This window comes from Nipponia nippon, unplaced genomic scaffold, assembly GCF_047370975.1.
Source record: "Nipponia nippon isolate SJK-2023a ecotype South Korea unplaced genomic scaffold, ASM4737097v1 scaffold_1, whole genome shotgun sequence".
In the NCBI taxonomy this organism is placed as follows: domain Eukaryota; kingdom Metazoa; phylum Chordata; class Aves; order Pelecaniformes; family Threskiornithidae; genus Nipponia; species Nipponia nippon.
The window spans coordinates 158,858,487-158,878,223 of record NW_028262290.1 but is presented as its reverse complement, the minus strand read 5'-3'; the positions used below and the strand labels follow the sequence as shown (position 1 = coordinate 158,878,223).

The 19,737-nt window shown below is 39.0% G+C and overlaps 1 protein-coding gene across 4 annotated transcripts in view; it reads left to right on the top strand.

Annotated features, from left to right (window-relative positions):
* DPP6 (dipeptidyl peptidase like 6) overlaps positions 1-19,737 on the top strand; it is a 566,701-nt gene that overhangs the window by 417,430 nt on the left and 129,534 nt on the right. For all 4 annotated transcript variants that reach the window (XM_087730211.1, XM_009467586.2, XM_087730220.1 and 1 more), the window contains exon 5: positions 2,046-2,120. In XM_087730211.1, the coding sequence (XP_087586337.1) occupies positions 2,046-2,120 (75 nt within the window). The remainder of the gene's footprint in view (positions 1-2,045; positions 2,121-19,737) is intronic.

Below are 19,737 nucleotides of genomic sequence, written 5' to 3'. Positions count from 1 at the left end.
TCAGTATTTCCTGTAAGAAGTCAATTTCTGAAGTAAGACACCCTTATGTTTGCTCCAACAATGAGATATGAATCACATCGTCCTGGTAAAATTGTCACTTATGCAGTACCTGCCTAAGATTTTGATTAACTTGAGGTGTTTTTGTTGTACAGTATCATTGCAAAACTACAAAAGCAGAGGATGGCTAACAGAGACTTACCTTAACAGCCCAAGATCTGCAGAAAACAGCTCTAGAAACTCAGAAGCTAAAAGTAAATCTACAAGAAAACTATAAAACCACATTCCAGGTTGATTTTATTTTGCACTATGAGTATATGATTCATACAAAGCTCAAGTACAGTATTAATTCTTTTTTAATGAGACAAAGAATTTATCAATGAATTATTATTACAGGACCTAGCCTTAAACTTGACATGCTGCCATTTAACCTTCAACCTTTGCTACATCACATCAGCAATCCTCTTTTACCAGAGTGTAACCCCTTTCTTTACAGTTCTGCTAAGGGTAAAGGAATGAGCTGACTTCCTATAATGTCAAGGTGTGTTGAAGTCAAACTGTTTCCATTTGGCCTCTGTTTATTCCTCTGGTTTGTAATTTTTGCCATTTGTAAGAAAAGCACAGAGTTACAAGATAATCTTACTTTTTTGTGCCATGGCCTCATCACTGCCTGTGCTACCATTGCTCCTCTGCCCTCTTGGTAAATAAATCTTCAGAACATCACCTCCACATTAATCCAAAAAGTCCTGATACAAGAGCCGCTATTACAACTCATCCAGGAATGTTGTCTTTGTCCTCTTCCTTCCCAGCCCTGGGTCAGAAAAACTTTTGCTACCTTGGCATGTTTTCCTTTCTCCATGTTATTACTATAACAGTAAATAAAATCTGCCTTCACACTGACACTGCTGATTCTCATGCTCCCCTGGCACCCTCCATCCTGATCCATGCTAGCTCATCAATGCATTAGGTTGCCCAGAGAGGTGGTAGATGCCCCATCCCTGGAAACATTCAAGGTCAGGTTGGACAGGGGTCTGAGCAACCTGATCTAGTTGAAGATGTCCCTGCTCATTGCAGGGGGAGTGGACTAAAGGTCCCTTCCAACACAAACCATTCTATGATTCTATATGATCATTCCCCACTGCCTTTGGCTGTCCCCTGGGTTCCCCACGCACTGCCTCCAGCCTCGCTGGCCTTGGGGAGGACTCTCCCAATGGGATGCAGTGCATTTCCCTGAAGCCCAAATTCCCCCTTCCCGTTTGGTCCTCAGGAATCTTTCTAGGACTTGCATCTAATTTGTTAGGTGGGAGGATGAGATTTAAAAGGCAGTGGATGAGCAGCGTCTCTCTTCAACCTTGGTGCGCCAGCAATATATTAAATTGAAACACACTGGAAAGAAGGGATGTCTGCACTATACAAATGATGAGTGGAGCAGGGAAAAGGTAATTCCTGACAAGTCTGAGATATTTTGGCATTTCTTCTTGTTAATAAGACCTACAGCGCAGCTTTTTGCAGAACCCAGGTCAGGGTGCACCTGGAAAGCTGTATCACCACAGCATCCCAAAGACTTTTTTAACTGGGGAAAATGGGATAGTTTTGCTCAGTGTTCTCTTAAATGAGATAGGTAGTGGTGTCTCTTTATAATAATTTGACCCAGCAGGTATTTACTGTTTGTTATCTCCAGCACTTTGGCCAGTGACTGCAGGGAATGAGAGGGAATTAATAAATTGACATTTTTCAGGGTTTTTTACTACCTGCTGCCCACAGCTGCCCCACCAACCACTGTGCAGTAGGTTTGTAAGGAAAATTCTGATTTTTTGAGATAGCTGCCTGGTCTGAGTCACAATACAGTTATGCTTTCTCTTATGGGAGCATATATGTGCCCACATAACATTTCCAGTTTTTGAAAAGAGATGTGATATATTGTTTTTCAAGACACTTAGACTGGCAGTATTCTTCATCATTAGAAACATGGTCATAACAATTAGTTCCAGATGTTATTGGCTTGAAAACTGAAAAATACTTATTTCAATGTCTGATTTATTTTCTAGGTCTCCTTAAAGGCTATTCGATATGAAGTGTCACCTGACCGGGAATATGCACTTTTTGCTTTTAATGTTGAACCAGTAAGTAAATAGATTCGATTTCAAAATATACAGCCAGTGGTGGGCTTTTTTTTTTTTTTTCCACTTCTATGCCAGTAAGATGATATTTTAAATTAATTGCTTCCTATGAAACAAAGAAAGAAAACCCCCCACTTAGATGCTCTGAGAGCATGTCATACTGCCATCTAGTAGAGGAGAAAGGTATAAATTACACCGTAGAGGCAACACTGTCATTGCCAGGATTTTATAGTCTTTGGGATGGGGATTGTCTTTGCTACAAGGATTTCTACTCCTCTTCTGTGTAATTTTTTTTCCATGGTGCCTTTTTCAGTCACACTATAAATTTCTTCCCAAGAACAAAAAGCAACTGTCAGTGTCTCCCACAACTGAAATAATGAATTAATTATGGTGTCACTGTTCCCAGCGCTGCAGTTAGGGTTGAGCTATCACTTTCATTATAAATCCTTTTCTTCAGAGGGTTAGGTATAAATCATTCATAAGAAATCACCGTTGGCTTACTACTAAGTTTTAGATTAGGGTGAATTTTCTACGAAACTTCAAAAGAGAAAAGTGTAATGAGTCATTTTTAAATGATGACTAGAGAATCAGACACATGGGAAGCAGTTCTTGGGCATGAATAATATTTATTTTCTTTTTAAATTCTGCTGGTATAAGACCTGAAATGTTTGAATGATAGCTGTGCTTTACTACTTTGATAAACTATAAGCCCCATACATTTTGTTTCCATAATCTAGAATTGCACCAATTCCTCAAAATGAAAATAATTCATTCACCAGCAACTGTAATTCTTCTTCCATAAAATAAATCTCATTTCAGCTGCTAACCGAAGGAAATTTGTTGGTCCTTTAGGTAGTAGAGGTTGTGGCTCTGTTGCTCATCTGATTTCTCTGCTGTCATCTTTGGAGTTATTTCTGACTCACCGTGGTATAAAAGTCAGGAGAACCATGCCTGGTGTTAGAAAAAGTTCAAATAAAACTGTATCAGAAACTTTAGGAGTAATTCATAAAGACTTTTTGCTGGAAAATCATTGTTGTTGCAACTTCACTTACCCAAAGCTTAACAGAGTTCTAGACAGAGATGTATGTGGAAAAGTTAAGTTAAACCTAAATATGGGGAAGATAGTCTAACGGCCACTGAGCAATGAAAGCCTTTGCCTGAAAGCCCCCCTGCCTTGCGTGCCAGAGGTGTTTTGCAAAATTCAGTGCTTTTAGTGGAGATTGGCCTTTGGCTGTAGAAGCCCTGTGCTGACACTGCTCAGATGCATTGTGCAAGCTGGAAGACCCCCGAGTAGAGAGATCTTCCTCAGTTCCTCTGGGAACAAGAGAAAAATTCCTATAACAAGAAAAATTATAACGAGAGAAAAAATTTCATTCCTAAAAAGCAGTAGTAAGAAATTCCCATTTCATTCTCAACCTTTACGCATCAAAAGGGTTGCACATTCAGAATATCTGCAAGAAGCAGAGGCTTTTGCCGCCCAGCTTTGCATTCCACCTACTTGAGGAAGCACCCTGCAAGAGGAACACATAATGCAGGCAATGGAGGAAAAGGAGGATGGGGATGGAAAGGGATGGGCTGGACGCATTTCCTCCACATCCTTGTCTCTACATTTCAGTGCTTGCAGATCTGTGGTTTTGGGCTGTAGGCAAAACACTGGGATTTTGGTGCTTTAGATGCCTGGCTGGAGAAGAGAGAGCAGCACACAACCAGGTGCTCCCTTTCTCACACCATGTCTTCTTTCAGAAAGGAAAACCCAAGGTGGTAAGCTGGAAACATCACCTTTGGGAAGATTTCAGGATGTGACTAGATATATATTTGGTGTAAGAAAGCATTGCAAATTGTTCAAGTATTCATATAGGAGATAATGATAGCAAGAGTTCCTGAAATAGTCTTTTGAAACAAAACAAAACTAAACGCCCTCCTTTTTCCTCTAAGATCCATGCTTATAAAGGATACAAAGATATTATTTTTGAAGAAGCATACTAATAGAGGGGTAGTAAAATTCACTCTTGAATATTGCATCCTTAAGCCATGGTGGGTGGCTCTTTGTTTATTAAAGTTGCAATAACTGTTAAATTACTTATTCAGCTTTCTTCTCATTTGGTATGCAGACTGTGCCTACAAATAATTGCATGTTAGTTAGCTTTTTACATTTTCTGCATTTCAAACTGTATTCTTGGACAAAATTCAAATTACGCTGTTTTCTGTGACACAAGAAATTGATTAGCAAAGCCTTGGGCAGTTGTCCTCGTTGCAAAGTCAAAAGGAAATGTCAGGAAATGTATTGGCAAAGAACATTTGTTTAAAGTTTAATTCTACAAATACTTTCAAAAAAGATACTTCTTGAAACTATTGTGTACTTATTTTATAGGTGTCAGAAAGTGTTGCTTTATTTCTTGCCATTTAAAAGTGTGGTGCTGCCTTTTAATTATTTGTGAGTAGAGATGTTTTCATCATTTTTTTACACAATACAGTTGTGCTGTATTTACATATGTATGTAATATCTTAATATACATCACATGAATTAATCATTTATCTGAATTCTAATATGAATGGATTCAGCCTCTATTTTTAATACCGGCTAGGAATAAACATCAAAATAGAAAAGCATAGTGTGTCACTCCAATGAAGTGAAATACTTTGAAGAAAAATGCTACAAAGTCATTTCCTGCCAGTAATAGCTTCCTTCTAAGGTTTTTCTATTTATTTGCACAGAAGCATCTCTGCTTAATGTTGGGTCTGCATAACGGCAGTGACACCCACATTGGAATAACACAGCCCTGAACTGGCAGACACCTATTTTGCAAAGATATTGAGGCAACTAATATGTGTTTTCCTGTTGTATCACTTCATCGTCTTAGAGGATGATGAATTAAAGCATGTTCCTTAAAATATATTTCTCCCAGGAAGCTTGGCAGGCGGTTGTGAGACTGGCGTGGGTACATTGTGGCTAGTCGGGCTGTTAGGTTTCATTCTAAATGCTTTTTTTGCAGTGCTTATATTTACAGAAGTTTAATCTTTCAGGCAGCAATATTCTGGGTAAGCCTTGTGCTAATAGGGAGCTTTTCTAACCTTGAGCACAGAAGATTTGTTCTTTTTCTGGAAAGGTCATAGGGAAGGCACCAGGCTTCTTTGTCTCTAAAATACTCTTGCAATTTTTCTGTTGTTTGTTTGTTTTTTGTCTCTTTACACTAGAGCAAGGTCCAACCTGAGGTTGAAACCACAGGGTGAAGTTTTGGGAAAGCGCTGGGGAATAAATACTCCCATAGAGAAACTTTGATTTCAAATCATCCTTCCCCAAAACAAGTGTGTGGGGCTGTGGCTATAGAGTTCAGTGACCCCAAAATGCATAGGCAAATCGGGGTTTAGCCACAACACCTCAGCAGAAAGGGTGCAGAGGGTCAAGGCTGTCCCTGGTGGTATCATGTCAAAGCCGCTGTTGCCCAACACATGGCCCCACCAGCATTGCTGGATGAGCCCCATGCTCCCTGCACACCTTCCGGGGAGACACAGAGGTCTCTGGTGTTTGGCCTGGAATCACATTTGTGGGTCCCTGTGGTCTCCAAAAGGGATTTCCTAAATAGCCAAGTGACAAACCACCTCTTAAGTTCAGTAGCATTTCTGCGACTGGGAGAGCGGTGGGGTAAGAATAATGACGAGTACCCAAACCCCACGGGTTTGTGTAGCTTTCTGTGGTTGTCGGAGTTAACCGGTGGAGTTTGTGTAATGGTGATAAAAGAAATAGAGGAAAGCAAATGAGAAGAAACGTGATTTTCTTGGGTGACATGGTGAGACATTAAATAGAGAATATTTAATTGCCTTTATTATGAATAGCTGTCGTAATGCAAGAGAGGAAATAAAGTGGCCGAGATTCTTCTTAAAGCTATTTGTTCTTCCTTTCCAATTTACCAGTCCATTACTGTGTTTGAGCTAGTTACGAGCAATTATACACAGGAAATCCTGGCTGATTAATATGGACCAAACTGCTAAGTCTTCTGAACAACAATTAGGGCTTAGAGACTTTTATAGCTGATAGAACAGACGCTATTACCTATTTTGCAGTTAAAGGAATGCATTTTTATAATGCTGAAAGCTGCAAAGAATTAATCATCGTTGTAATCAGAGCAGGCCCAACTATTTTTCTTAGAGTAGTTTATGTGGTGAGTTTAGTATTTCTTCCCTCCCTGCCTGTTGCCATAGAACTCATGGGAGTGGTGGGCCCAAAAAGACCTCAGAAAGACCCAGTCCAAACCCTGGACTTTGTATTTAGAGCATGAATGAAGTGAAAAAGCATTATTTATAGAAAGCAGCACATTATTATTGGTGGTGTTACTATTTTTTACTATTTGTCCAAGTCTGATTATTATATGGAATGAACAGGTTTTGTGCTTATGGCTCCAATTACAACCTCATACTGCTTTAATTAGTTGTGTAAAAATTAAAATAATATAACGCTTGTTATTTCCAAAACACTAATGGGTATAAATATTAATGAATCCTCACAACATCCCTTTGAGTTAGGTGAGCACTATTATTATGATAAATATGCCTCTGAAAATTAGACACTGTCATAACTATCATCAGGAATACGACTAATATTGTAGCTATGATATTTATTACTTAATTGAAATGAATTTACCAGTGCTCGAAATAGGTTTGCATAAACCTGTTTTCTTTCTGTGGCAATAAATATATTTCAAATTTACTTTTTTCATTCCCACGCAATGTTCTTTTCAGGAATAATGAACATTTCTGGTGGTTACACTATGTAAAGTGTGCACAGTTAGAACATTTGTACCATAACATAATGCTTCCTGGGGTTTAGTGATTTGTTTAATTTTCGGTGTTTGTTTAATTTTTGGTTTTTTGTTGAATTTTTGAGTGGAGCATTTTGAAGGGAAAAGCTTATGTTTATAGTTTTCATATCCTGTTTTTCATATGAATGAAGTTTTGAATCTTTGTTGCTCATAGACCAGGACTCCTATTGTAAAGCTGCACAATATAAGGCCAATGTTGACTGTCATCAAAGGCTAGTGGCTAAAACTGTTTTCCCAACATTTTCAAGCCTAAAGCACTGTAACTTTGTTTACTTATGAGAATTAGTTACCCGTTATTAGGATAAATAACCATAGTTTCACTTCCTACATAGAAAGAAGAAAAAAAAATCTGTCCTAATAATGTAAATTTTATATTACTTAAAATGTTTTCCTGTTATTACATCTGTGCGAGTGTGTATCTTCAAGCAAAATATCTTCTCTTTTCTTGATTCACCAGTTCTTCAGTTCTTCAGTTCTTCTGTAATGAGCAGAAGTCAAGCCATTAGTGAATGAGTGGAAACACATAGACCAGCCACTCATCAGATATGTTATGATTTGCAAAATCTTGGGTCTTTTTCATGAAAACAACTTCAGTTCCTTCCCATAGAATAAATATTACTAATACCATTCAGCTAATATTTAATAATTCAGTGCAATGCTCACAACTTCTGAAAATTGCACCCTTTTTATGAGCATGCCTATGTGGGGTTTTAGCTGGGTGATTCTGAGGCACCAGGGCTGAAAGTGGGGCCTACCTTTTTTGTCCTCCTTCTTACATATTCTTACGTCATGTTTTGAGCCATATTATTTCAACAAGATCAGTAGAGTAAATATTCTCATTTAATAATGTGCTTTTTATCCTGTTTGTAGTGATAAGGAGAACAGAAGTGCTCCAGCTACATTTACATAACAAAAGCTAAGGCTTGTGTGTCCAGAAGTATTGTATTAACAAGAAAGTACCGAGAACATAGGGAAGGTTAATTTTCTGGCTGACAGTTTACTTTGGATTTGAAGCTGAAGCAGCAGCTATTATTTGAAAAAAATTAGAGGCGATAATTTATTTTAAAAGGAGAGTGTTGTGGGTTTTCTTTAATTATGAATCTGGTCGACTTAAAATACCCTTTGTGAAAGACTGCCTATCTTTTCTAATCTCAGAACCACCATGAATAAATTTCCTAATCTGCTGTTTTCAATGCGGGCTGAACAGCAACAAGATAGACAAAAGAGGATTTTCAAAGGCATTAGAGAAGGTTGATTCAAAAACATTTCTACACTTCCATTTGCTTTTCTGTCAGACCTGGAGGTGTGCAGCTCACCCAGGACACCAGCACTTTGCAGTCACCTTGCATTAAATAAACCAAAGCTGCTAATAAAGAAAGTCTGTGCAACTGGGAGATTTTCCTACCAATGAATTTCAGTTCAGGCAGAAGTAGCAATATCTCTGTCAGACATACCAACATACCGAGTTTTTCTGTTGTGTGTTGGTATCAGTAATTGGTTCAGCCTAATTAATATTTGATATCTGCAGTGGCACAGAGAGAGAGGGAAGTTTGCCACACAACTCCAGAGGGATTTATGGGTTTTCAAAACTCTATTACAGTGTTGTGCAAACACTGTCTTCTCAGGTGTCCTCAGCTGTGCCTTTGACAGCAGAGCCCTCTCAACCATCTTTTTTTTTTCTGCTGCGCATGCTTACAAAATTAAAAATTCTTGCAATGGGAGGGTGGATACCCATTTTAATTGAGTAAACATGTTATCAGGTGGTGGGAATATTTGTTCTTACTGCTCAGCAGTCATTGTTCTGTCCAATTTCTTTCACGTTGTGCATTTAGAATGGAAATTTTTGGATGCAGGCACAGGACAGTGGAGCAATAATTGGTGACAAGTTTAATCCTACACCTCCCTTTTGAAGGAGAAACTACAGAAACTGATTTCATGTTGATAACTTTCAGGACCAATTTTGGACTAACACAGGGGAAGAAAAGAGGTTAAACCTATTCTTTATTTTATTTGTTTTGGTGGATCCTCATGGTTCATTTCAAATCCCTACAAAGCTCCAGCAGAAAATGTGTTCCTTTATGTAGCCTTATTCTTTGCTTTTAGCAGCAATCCTTCTAATTTGGCACATCCCAGTTTAATTACAGAAAAATTTCCGGCTTAAACAAAAGGGTAGAGTGGGGTTAGGCACTCAAATACATGAACTGCAGGGACATTTTGGTAGTTAAGTTCCTTGGGCCATGGGGCAAGGGGTTAAAATTAAGGGTCTATCATTGTAACCCTGGGTAGAAGCAGCAACAAAAAATGTGGAGGGAAATGACATATCACAAATCTGCATACTTTTTCTTTGTTTTCCATTCTTAATAAAGGGGAAATGATTGGTACTGAGTCTCAGCAAAGAGGAATGGGTGAGTGGAGCCTTCCTGTGTTTATTGTCCGTGGAAAAAGGTGTTTGCACCCCATAAATGCACCCCATTATTGAGGGATGTTTTCTTCAGGAAGTTGGTGCTTATGAAATGATGATCTAGATACATTCTTAAAACACGCTATGATGTGTTTGCCTGAGCTGAGAGGCAAAGCACTGCCCAGCAGGTCTTCCTGCAGTCCTCAGTCCCCACATTCGAGTTTTGCTAATGCATGCTTCCTCTGTAGCAATGGTTTCAGTAAAACTGCACCAAATATCAATTTCTTGCTGAGTCTCCATTCCAGGGAGTGTTGTTTAGTGTGATTATTGCAACAAAATACTAAATGCGTGAAATGGAGTGCATTAAAAACTGAGTATGCTGACTTCAGCTGCTGTGCCACCTCTGAGCTTTAACTATTTTCGATTAAAAACAAAGGATTAAACTTTTGCAGTTCATCTAATAATGTAGATAAATGGAGTTAGGACTAAACTTTAAGCCTCCTGATTTGAGCTGGGAAACTTCAACACAAATTGCACAGACATGACTGAATGCAAAATAGTATTTCAGGCTAAGTTGGACAGCTTTGCTCATGTAGCAGAGGCCAGGAAACTGTATCCTACCTTTATTCGCAGATACAGATATACATCAGTAAACTGAAAAGCAGTTCCAGGGAAGAGTAATATCAAAAAATCAGAAATAATTAGCCTGTCATGCAAGAGTACGTAGGTATATTACGTATCAGTATCAGCCATCAGCAGTCTTCCTCCGTAAATATTTTCTTTAGCAAATGAGATTTTCATCAAACAGAGAAGGGAAAATAAAACGACTCAAGGCAAAACACAATGATACAAAAATAACCAATTTTTCTTTGCTTGGATAATATTAGATTTTTCATTCTTCTTCCTTTTCTGGGTGTATAGATGATCTAACTTGAACAGACAGACTGGTAGAGATTAATTTTCTAACAAAATTCACAAAACATCTTAAAAATAACCTGCAATTTATTTTTTAATAAAACATAGGTAAGGTAATTCTACAAGGTCTCTTAGATAGTCAAAGTCAGATAGACAGTCAGCAGTAAAATCATTGTAGTTTTCTTTCTTGCACTCCCAAGGGGATTCATCTTAGTGAAACACAGGGGAAGCTTCTGTGCTTTAAGAGGAATGAAATAAATGCAGCTATATAAAAACTATTGAAGAAAAAATAGAACTTACTAAAGAACTAGGTTCCTTGCAACATACAGAAGCTTCAAAATTACATTAGAGGTGAGTTCCTGGTTTTAGCATAATTTTCCTTCCTAAATTTTTAGGGGCAATAAAAATCCCATTTTGTGCTGGATTGTGATAAGCATAGATAGTTTTTTCAAAATGTTAAGGAAATAAATATATTAAGAATAAGATGCAAAATGGGAAGGCATAAGAAAGCAAAATCAGAAAGAATTTAATTCTGGTGTCTATGTAGAAACATAGGAAGCAGTCCCAGCCTGCAGAAGTTTCTAATCTAATTCCTCTGATTTCCAGTCTCTTTATTTATTTATTTTTAATCTCTGAAATAGGAAAAAAAATATACTTAGTGCCCTCTTCTGGAAAACCAGATCTTACTATGCAGAGCACCCCAATGAAATTCGTGCACTCAGAAATGCAAATCTTCTGATGCAAATGTTCTCCTCTTTAGCTGAGTTACATGCCTAAATCCAAGGAGCATGTGGCTCTGTGTTTACCCTGAACAAGTGCCTTTTATCTCTTCAACTGCCCGCAGAACTCTGTTTTTATCAGGGTTATGTTAAAACCAATAATTTATGTTCCTCCTTGGGCAGCTAATGACCCAGATTTGAAAATGAAATCTTCTATTCTCTTTTCTTTTATTCTCTGCTCAAAAAAGCTCTTTCTTGAAAAGAGAAATAAAGTATACGGCTTTAGTCAGGTCCTTAAAAGCATGAGTCCTCAGATTTTTATGTGCAAGAGTGGAAGAGTACTCGTACAGCGATGCTGTTGATGGTGGTGCTGTGAAGGGTTGTGCAGCAGGCAAGGAACAGGGGTCCTCTGTGCTTGTTCCTGTCCTGTTTGCTCTCCCCCCACTTTTTGAAGAGATGCCCATCATCACCACACTCCATTTACCCCTTGGAAGATGTCCACAGCATCACAAGGATGACAGATAAAAAGCCCCGCTGTCTCATATGTAATTTCAGTTTATTTTTCCGTATGTCAGAAAATAGAAATGTCACCTCCAGTGAATTAGATCCACATGTACATCAAGATACAGCTCAGAGTCTTCTGATCTCATATGGAACTAGAAAATGAATCTTTCACAGACCAGAGAGAGCATTTTGGGACCAAGGTCCCTGGCATATATCTGAATGCTTTTATTCTCCTTTCACATCCACTTCGGTGCTGTTAAACTTCTGCTCTCCAATGCTTTTTGAAGGTCTCATCTTTCTTGTCTTGGATTCCTTTCTTTGAGTCTTCTAAGAGTGCCCTGAGCCTATGACCATCATTTCAATGACAGTGCTAACCTCTCTGTATTTTTCACCCTCTCAACTGCTATAGTAGAAAAAGCAATTTTGATATGCTAACAGTAAATTTTAATAGAAAGAACATATGCTGTGGTTCTGTAGTTGCTAATTTCTGCCGCTAAAGTGAATTATTTAAAACTTAATAAATTAATTAGATATACTAAGCATTCAGCCCATTTTCATGGCTTGGTTCTCACGTAATTGCTACAAAGCTGCACCATTTGGATTGTAAACTTCACAAAAAAGAGGTTTTTAGAATCTTTCCACATCCAGTCTACCCAGCTCAAGAAACATTTCATTTAAAGAAGGCATTATCTACCGTTTCATTAAAAGCATTGATTATTAAGCATTGATTTCTCATGCTGTCCTTCAGCCCTCAGACTTGTAACTCCAAAGTCAATGAAGGTGAGCGTCAGTCAAGCAAATGTAGATGTGAACATTGTAAACTCCCCATCTGCGTCAGCTACCCTGGGCTGCCTTTATAATCAGTGTACTCCAGGGTGTAAATCTGAGGCTAAAATAGACACCAACGACTGGTCAGAGGAATCGTACCCCAAACAGGCTTTTGACGCCATTGTCTGGGAAGAGGGTGTTGCTACATGAGGCTGTAGGTGCAAAAAGGGTAAATGCTTGTAAAGAAAGACTGGAGAGGTCAATGGCAGGGACATCCCTCAAGGTAGACAGCTGCAAAGAGAGTGGCTCCAAGCTGCAAACTGCAAGAGCCTGGGAAAGTATTTTGGGGAAAGATGACTACAAATAACCTAACTCTAGTTTTCTTTCTGAAACGGCTTTGGGCTACTGTACAAGCCAGGACAGTGAACTGGATGGACTTGGGGTCTGACCCAATACAGATATTATTATGACCATAGATACTACAAGAGAATCACAGTTGTGTGTTTTGTGTGTGTTTGTATGGATCTGAAGGTTTTCTGTGTTTCCTAGGTTTGGGATAATTGTTGTCTCCTAAAACTTTTATTTGGCCCTAGACTACTTTTGTACTCTTATCCTCATGACAAAGTAATGCAAAGTTTTTTGTTTATCTTTTACTTCTTTTACTTAGATATATTGTATGGTATGTTAGAATCACAACATTAACTTTGTACTAGATAATTTAATTCTCATTTCCAAGTTTCTGAACAGGACTATAAAACAGGCAAGTGCAGTGCTTGGAGAATTTCCATCCAGTCTTACACTACACCTGCTGCAGAGCGGGAGGGGAACCTGGGAGTTTATACCATGTGATGTGAATACCGATAAAAGTTTAAAAACAAGATCAACAACAAAATGAGTTCATTATTCTTAAACCTCACTCGTAATTCATAATAACTTGATTGCAGATGCTTCCCAATAACCTGAGCAACAACAAGTGCACAAAGGCTGGTGCAAAAATCCTACCGAGTGTTTTGCAGCTGCCATTTTATTTACCAGTAAAAAATGGAACAGTCGTCCTTTAAGCCAGTGACTGCCAGTGCTTGCTGGTGCTGCTGATGCCAGTGGAGCACTGTGAGGGACAGGTGGCTCGGGAGCAAAAGGAGGCTTTTGTAATTGCTTGGCAGGGCAGAGCTGTATTAGAGTGCAGCAGCAGTTGGCAGATTGGATTAACGCTCTCCTACGGGTGAGAACTGGCACACGAGCTGTATGTTAATACCTGTAGCCTAAGTTGGTTCTGGAGCTGCATTTGGAACAAAAAGAATATCCACTTTACCTTCACCATGTCACAAAGTCATAAGTCCTAAAGCCAGCCTTGAAATTCCCTTTCGGCATCATCAGCAGGATAAGGCTCTCAAAAGTGTAATTTGGAAACAAATCTTTTAATAAAGAATTATTATCATGAAACAACTGAGATAGATAATCAGTTTGTGGAACATAAAGTAACAACATTATCTTACAACACTGCAGTCCATCTATTACTGTAGTGGATGTTGCCATCAGACTTTATTTATGGTTATTTTGCAAACTAGAGACGACACTATTTGCAAAGGAGTAATTCCTTGGCTTTGCTGGTTCAGAGACCTCTGGTTTGGTGGTAAATCAGCTTCTGGAAAATCAGTTTCTAATCCCAGCACTCCCCTGTATGTTTGTGGGAGAGATTTACATATTAACCATGCTTGTTGCCTGCAGCGCATGACCCAATTACTATTAGCTTGAGCTTGAGTTACAAACACTTCTAAAATGCATGTCCCTGTGGCATGAATGTGCTGTCCCTTCCTGATGTCATCTTGTGAGATTGTTGCTGCTCTGAGGAAGCCTCTCCAGTGTGGGTGGCAGGGCATTCACAGCACTGCATGACTGGAGAGCTGTTCTGGTTGTCCTCTGCGCACCAAGGACATGCTTATAGAGAAAGACTCCTTCGGCTCATATTGCAATGATTCAATTTTCAGTCTTAAAGATTAAATTGTTAAAAGATTTAAAAAACAGAGCCATGCAAAGACTCTTCCTGATGATCCACTGCCTCTTGCATTCTTCCACTCTCCATCCCTTGTACATAGCATTTTATTCCCTTCTTCCAAATCAATTGCTAAAATTTCTTCCTGATTCTGAGGATACCCAATCACTGATCCTTGATTTCCTATGACATTGGGTAGCAGTGGAGCAGCTCCATATTCACACTGGTGTGGCTGAGATAAGGCACTGACCCATTGGGTCTCTCTGACACATTGACAGCTTGGTGTTGGCTGTGTCATTTCACCCAGGCACTGTTATGCTGCTGGGTCAGGATCCTCCCCTCCTCTTTGCAAGAAAAATGGTTTCCTCCCGTAACTCAACTGTAATACATGCATTCCCCAGGTATATATCTTGCTCCTGTTGCCTAAACATTAATTTAAGTTAGTTCCTCTGGAATACAGCGACAATTCTAGCAAAGGAAACCAGTGGCCAAATGCTCCCTATGTCGATTGATCCAGAGACCCCTTCTTATCACCTTTCCTGCTTAAACCTATTTCCCCCATCTCTGCCCTTTCCTGAGCTCCCCAGACCATCCCGGAGTGGCACAGCACTCTCAGTGTGCACTTTCTGTGGCTGTAACCACATTACACATGTGGCTGAGCAGCTGAGTACGGTGCAGTGGGTAAGAGCATCCCAAATCAGGTATTTGATGACAGCTGTGGGATATTAGGCTGCCAGCTGAACCAATGCACAGAAAATGCTCATCAATAGCATTTCATTATGTTTTCCTAATTTATTAGAGGCAGAAAGAGAAAGGGGCAGTGTTCCTTGGGGGGCTGTAGAAACAGTTTTGCACATGGCATGAGACTGTATTAGAGGTACATTACTTGGGAAGTGATAAAGTATAAAGGGATAATTCAATGTAGAGACAAAAGAGAAATTGCTGTCTCAGAAGAAAACAAAATAGGTCAGTATCACAATGAATTTGAAAGGTGAGAATGTTGAAAAGACCTCAGATTATATGGCTTTATTGATTTGTTTGATTCTTGCAAGCAATTGAGCTTCATTGAGTGTAGGGTACAAAATACCAGTATGGATTTTGGTGTGGTTTTTTTTATTACAGTGACACAAAAGGAATAGATAGAATGTGGTTTTTCAGAGAATCTAATTCCAGGCTGGTTACTATGGGGTGCCTATTAGCAATAAAATGGTGGTAATACTTTGCTAAAATAGAATCATAGAATCATAGAATTGTTAAGGTTGGAAAAGACCCTTAAGATCATCGAGTCCAACCGTTAACTTATCACTGCCAAGTCCACGACTAAACCATGTCCTCAAGCACCACCTCTGCCTGTCTTTTAAATACCTCCAGGGATGGAGACTCAACCACTTCCCTGGAACAGCTGGGCTAGGGAGAATACTGCTGACCAGTCTGTCTCCACTGACAGAAAAAAATGAAAAGACGATTACCTAACTACCCACAAACCATGCCTCAGCCAGAGGTAACCCCTTGTGCTCTAAATCACAAATACATGGGAGAATGAAAGATCAGAAATTGAACAAAACATTATGAAGAAGTTGGTGGTCAGTTACAGGAATGGATTTTTTACCCCTTTGGAGAACCAGTTCAACATGTAATGGGAAAAGAAGGATTTCTTCTCAGCAGAACAGAAGGGTTCAAGTTATTCATCAGTTTTCAGGTTGTGCAGCCCCAACAAAACCCATAATATCATAAAGAATTTCTATCAAGGCAAGTGATGTCAACTCATTAAGTGAAAATTTAGTCTTTAATGTTGACTTTCATCCAAAATACAGAAAATTCTGCAAACAGGTACAGTAACCTGCTTTAATTCTCCACAGAATACCATAAAGAAGTATGGCAGTGAGGTATTTTTAGTCAGAGATTATGCTTTTCTCTACTGGAAGATTTGTATGAATGACATAGTTACCCTGTAAAGATAACACAGTATTTGCTTATTGGTGACTGACCAATAGAAAAATCAATGTGACAGTGTGGTAGTGACTTGGGTCATCCTTTACTGTCCACGGTATGTGCATGTAGTAGAAGGAAACACAACCACTGGCTAATGTTTGCTTGTGATTTTCCTTCTGAACTTGTTTTTCCCTCCCTTTCATGCCATCGTTAGATAACAGGGTACCAAATACGTGAGCTGTTTGCCAATGCAGAGCAGCAGCCTTCCTGTATTCTACTTCATTCTCTTTTCCCTCTTAATTTGTCAACTTCAGAGCCTGGTTAAATATCACAGATATTAAAGGCCAAATGGCAAATCATATTTTACCTGCATATTTTGCATCACAGCATGAGTTACCGTTTAAGGGTGCCAGGGCCATTTTGAAAGGTGGAGTATGTAATTATATCAAATGTTTGGGATTATTCAATCGGTTTGACATTCATATGTGCATTTGGGGATTTGTCTGCTCATAGCACAAGTAGGAAAATGGGCTATATAATCTACTTCCAGCAAATGTCTTTTTAGAGACTCTTCATGGGAAACCCTTTTAATGGCTGTGGCAGTTCCTGTTCCACTGGCCTCATGTGCTGTATTTTTACTGTCTTACTATAGAGTATAAAAGGGAATAGATTATAAAGACAATTTGGGTCTGTTAAGAATCCTGAGGGGATCTATTATTTGGAGATATACTTTATTGTTACAGAATAAAAAATGATTTGTTTTACCCAGATAACTACTGAGTGCTTTATGATTAATTACATTAAAATATTTTCTTGCTATTTTCAGACTTTAGCCAACCGTTGTACAGTTTTTTTTCTGACAACTGTTCAGAGTGTTTGTTTTTATTTGGGGGTACTGGGATGACTTGGATGAAATGTGCGATTCCTGAAAAAGAAGAAAGACACTAAATACTAGAAATTTTATATTAAGCCTTGCAAACTGCTTTATAATACAGCTTGCACTTCTCCTCTGCCCTGTATCTGTTCCCTTTCAAACTCTAAGTTTTATTGCATTTTTGTGAGTTTTCTAGATAATTCTTTAATGTAAATAACACTACTTCATGAAGGACCAGGTGGCTCTATGGAGTAATTTAGAAAACAGATGCAAAGGATGTTTTATTCCTGTATTTATCAAGTACGTAAATCATGAGATCATGGCAGCCAGTCCACCTGGGTTTAATCTCAGATCTGCAAGCTGTTTAATATGCTGAGTGGTAAAACCCCAGATTAGCTGTTTTGATAGAACAGCCTGTTGGAAGATGAGAGGATTGGGCTGATTTGGGGAGTCTTCTAAGGGCTTTTTCCTCCCTCCTTTGCTTGTAAACCTCCTTGAAAGAAAGTCTGCATGTGCCTCTTGTTTGTATTGATTCAGCACCTTGTCATACGAACATAAAAGAAAGCCTTTCGATAAATGCTGATTACTGCTGGTGCTAGCATGGTATCAGCCCACAAAGTGTGACAGAAACCGGCACAGAAGATGGAAGTGTAAACTAAACTCTTCCTTTTTTTCTGATGCTAGTGATAAATCCTCAGCAGGTAGTGTAATCTTTCATACCAGCCAAAATATGCTGAAAACACATTTCACAATCTCCTTCTAAAAGTTCCCTAATTTCCATCTAAAACCTTTTCCTAATCCTTTGTGAGTTGCATGGGCAGTACCAAATTGAAAATAATGGTGACAGTTTCAAACTTTTGACAAGAAGTTAATGAAGGCAAAGGCTTCATGTGTCCAGCTTGTGTCCGTGTGACAAATCAGGTGAGATGTAGGGAGGTAACCAGGATCCTGCCTGTCTTTTGGACTTACGTCAAGTATTTGTGCAGTTGGTTTCAGGCCAGAACAAGAGCTATGGATTCTAATTTAAAGTATATGAATAGTCACAATGAATAAATGAGTCGAAATTCATTCTATTCTTAAATAATGTATATTTTCTACTTAAGTAAGCCCTGCTGGACTAGGACCTGTATCCTTGGAGATGAAGCCAGTGCTTTCAAGGAAAACTTACTCTACCATTCACATCATACTTTGCTCTACAGTGAAGTGGCACAGAAGTTGCTTCTTCCATTTTGTTTCTGTAGCTTGTAGGAACCACAGTTTACTTGTTATTTTGGAATCTGGTGGCAGGGGAGAAGCGGATGCTCTTCTCTGCTGCTATATGTGCTTCAGTGTTTGCGTTCCCGCTGTCATCTGGTCAGGTCCAGGTTTCTTTTGTTGATTACACAAAATGAGACCAGTGGCTTCACAACAAAGTGTTGTCATATATAATTAGTCCTGTATTTTTCTGAATTTTAGAGAGATAATTGCCTTTCCAAGACTTAAGTAGAAACAGATAGACCCATCTCTTAGACCCTTTATGATTTCCGCGCATGTTGCTGAGCATAATATAGATTGAAAGTAAGCAAGATCTGTGCAGTGACCTGGGAGGAGAAGCCCAGTGGGAGAGTGTTTCTGGCACAGTGGTTTTAATATAATGACTTTTATAGCACTCATTGGTCACAGCTGGTATGGGAGCTTTTGTGACCTGATTTTGGTAACACCTAGAACCCTTCAGAGCAGTCTCAAACCTGTTCTAACATGTTGGCGGGATGACTTGGCACACAGGATCTACAGAGCAAAATGGTTGCCAAAAACTCTTCTACCTTCAAATATGCTTCTCTGCTGAGAGGAGCTGTGTGCTTCTGGGATCCAGCCAAAAATCAGGGCTGAGAGCATCAAATCAGTGCAATGGCTTTTACCACACCCCTTGGATAGAGAAGGGGAACACAGAGAGTTAATACAGTTATTTTTGTTGGCTAAGCCTCAGAAACAGAGAAGTTAAACTAAATGAATACTAACTTTTAAGCACTGTCCAGTCTCTGAGGCTTAGCTTTGGATTTCAGAAGAATGCTCATCTCTTTCCTGTACTTTTCCCTGGTGTGGGGTTTTCCTATTGGTAAGTGAATAGCCTAATTCAGCTTGACCCCAGCAGAAATTTTAGTTGAGATATTAAGCAGACGGAGTCATCCTCTCGAAAAGTTAAAATAACTTCATTTCGTTTGCATATCTAAGAGGAAAGCAGCCATTTCATTTCTCAGAAAGACATCAAGTGATGTTTCTCTTGGATTCCTGTCTGCTTAGGAAGGTTGCTCACAGTGTGTTTTCCAAACAGGTTTGAAATAGTAGGGATGAGAAGGACTTTTCAGCTGCATGTGCTCTTGACCTTAAGAACTATAATAATAATAAATGTCTGACCCTGGAATCTTTGCTCATACAAGTAGTTGTTGTTTATATGAGCAAACCTATGGATTTTAAGGATTTATTTGAAAAAAGATTTCTCCTGTGAATGAACTCTGCCAGCTGCAAGCCTTTGAAGACTACATGCTACAGGCACAGCTATTGTGAGATATTTTAGTTTGGCCAAAGACCCAAGAGGATGACAAATGTTGTTCAGAAAATAAATGAGGTGTTTGAGAGTCCCACAACTTTTGTTTTCCCCACTCCTAAACTCTTGGCAAAGAAAATATTTTACCTCAGACTCCATTAATGGCTCTAAGA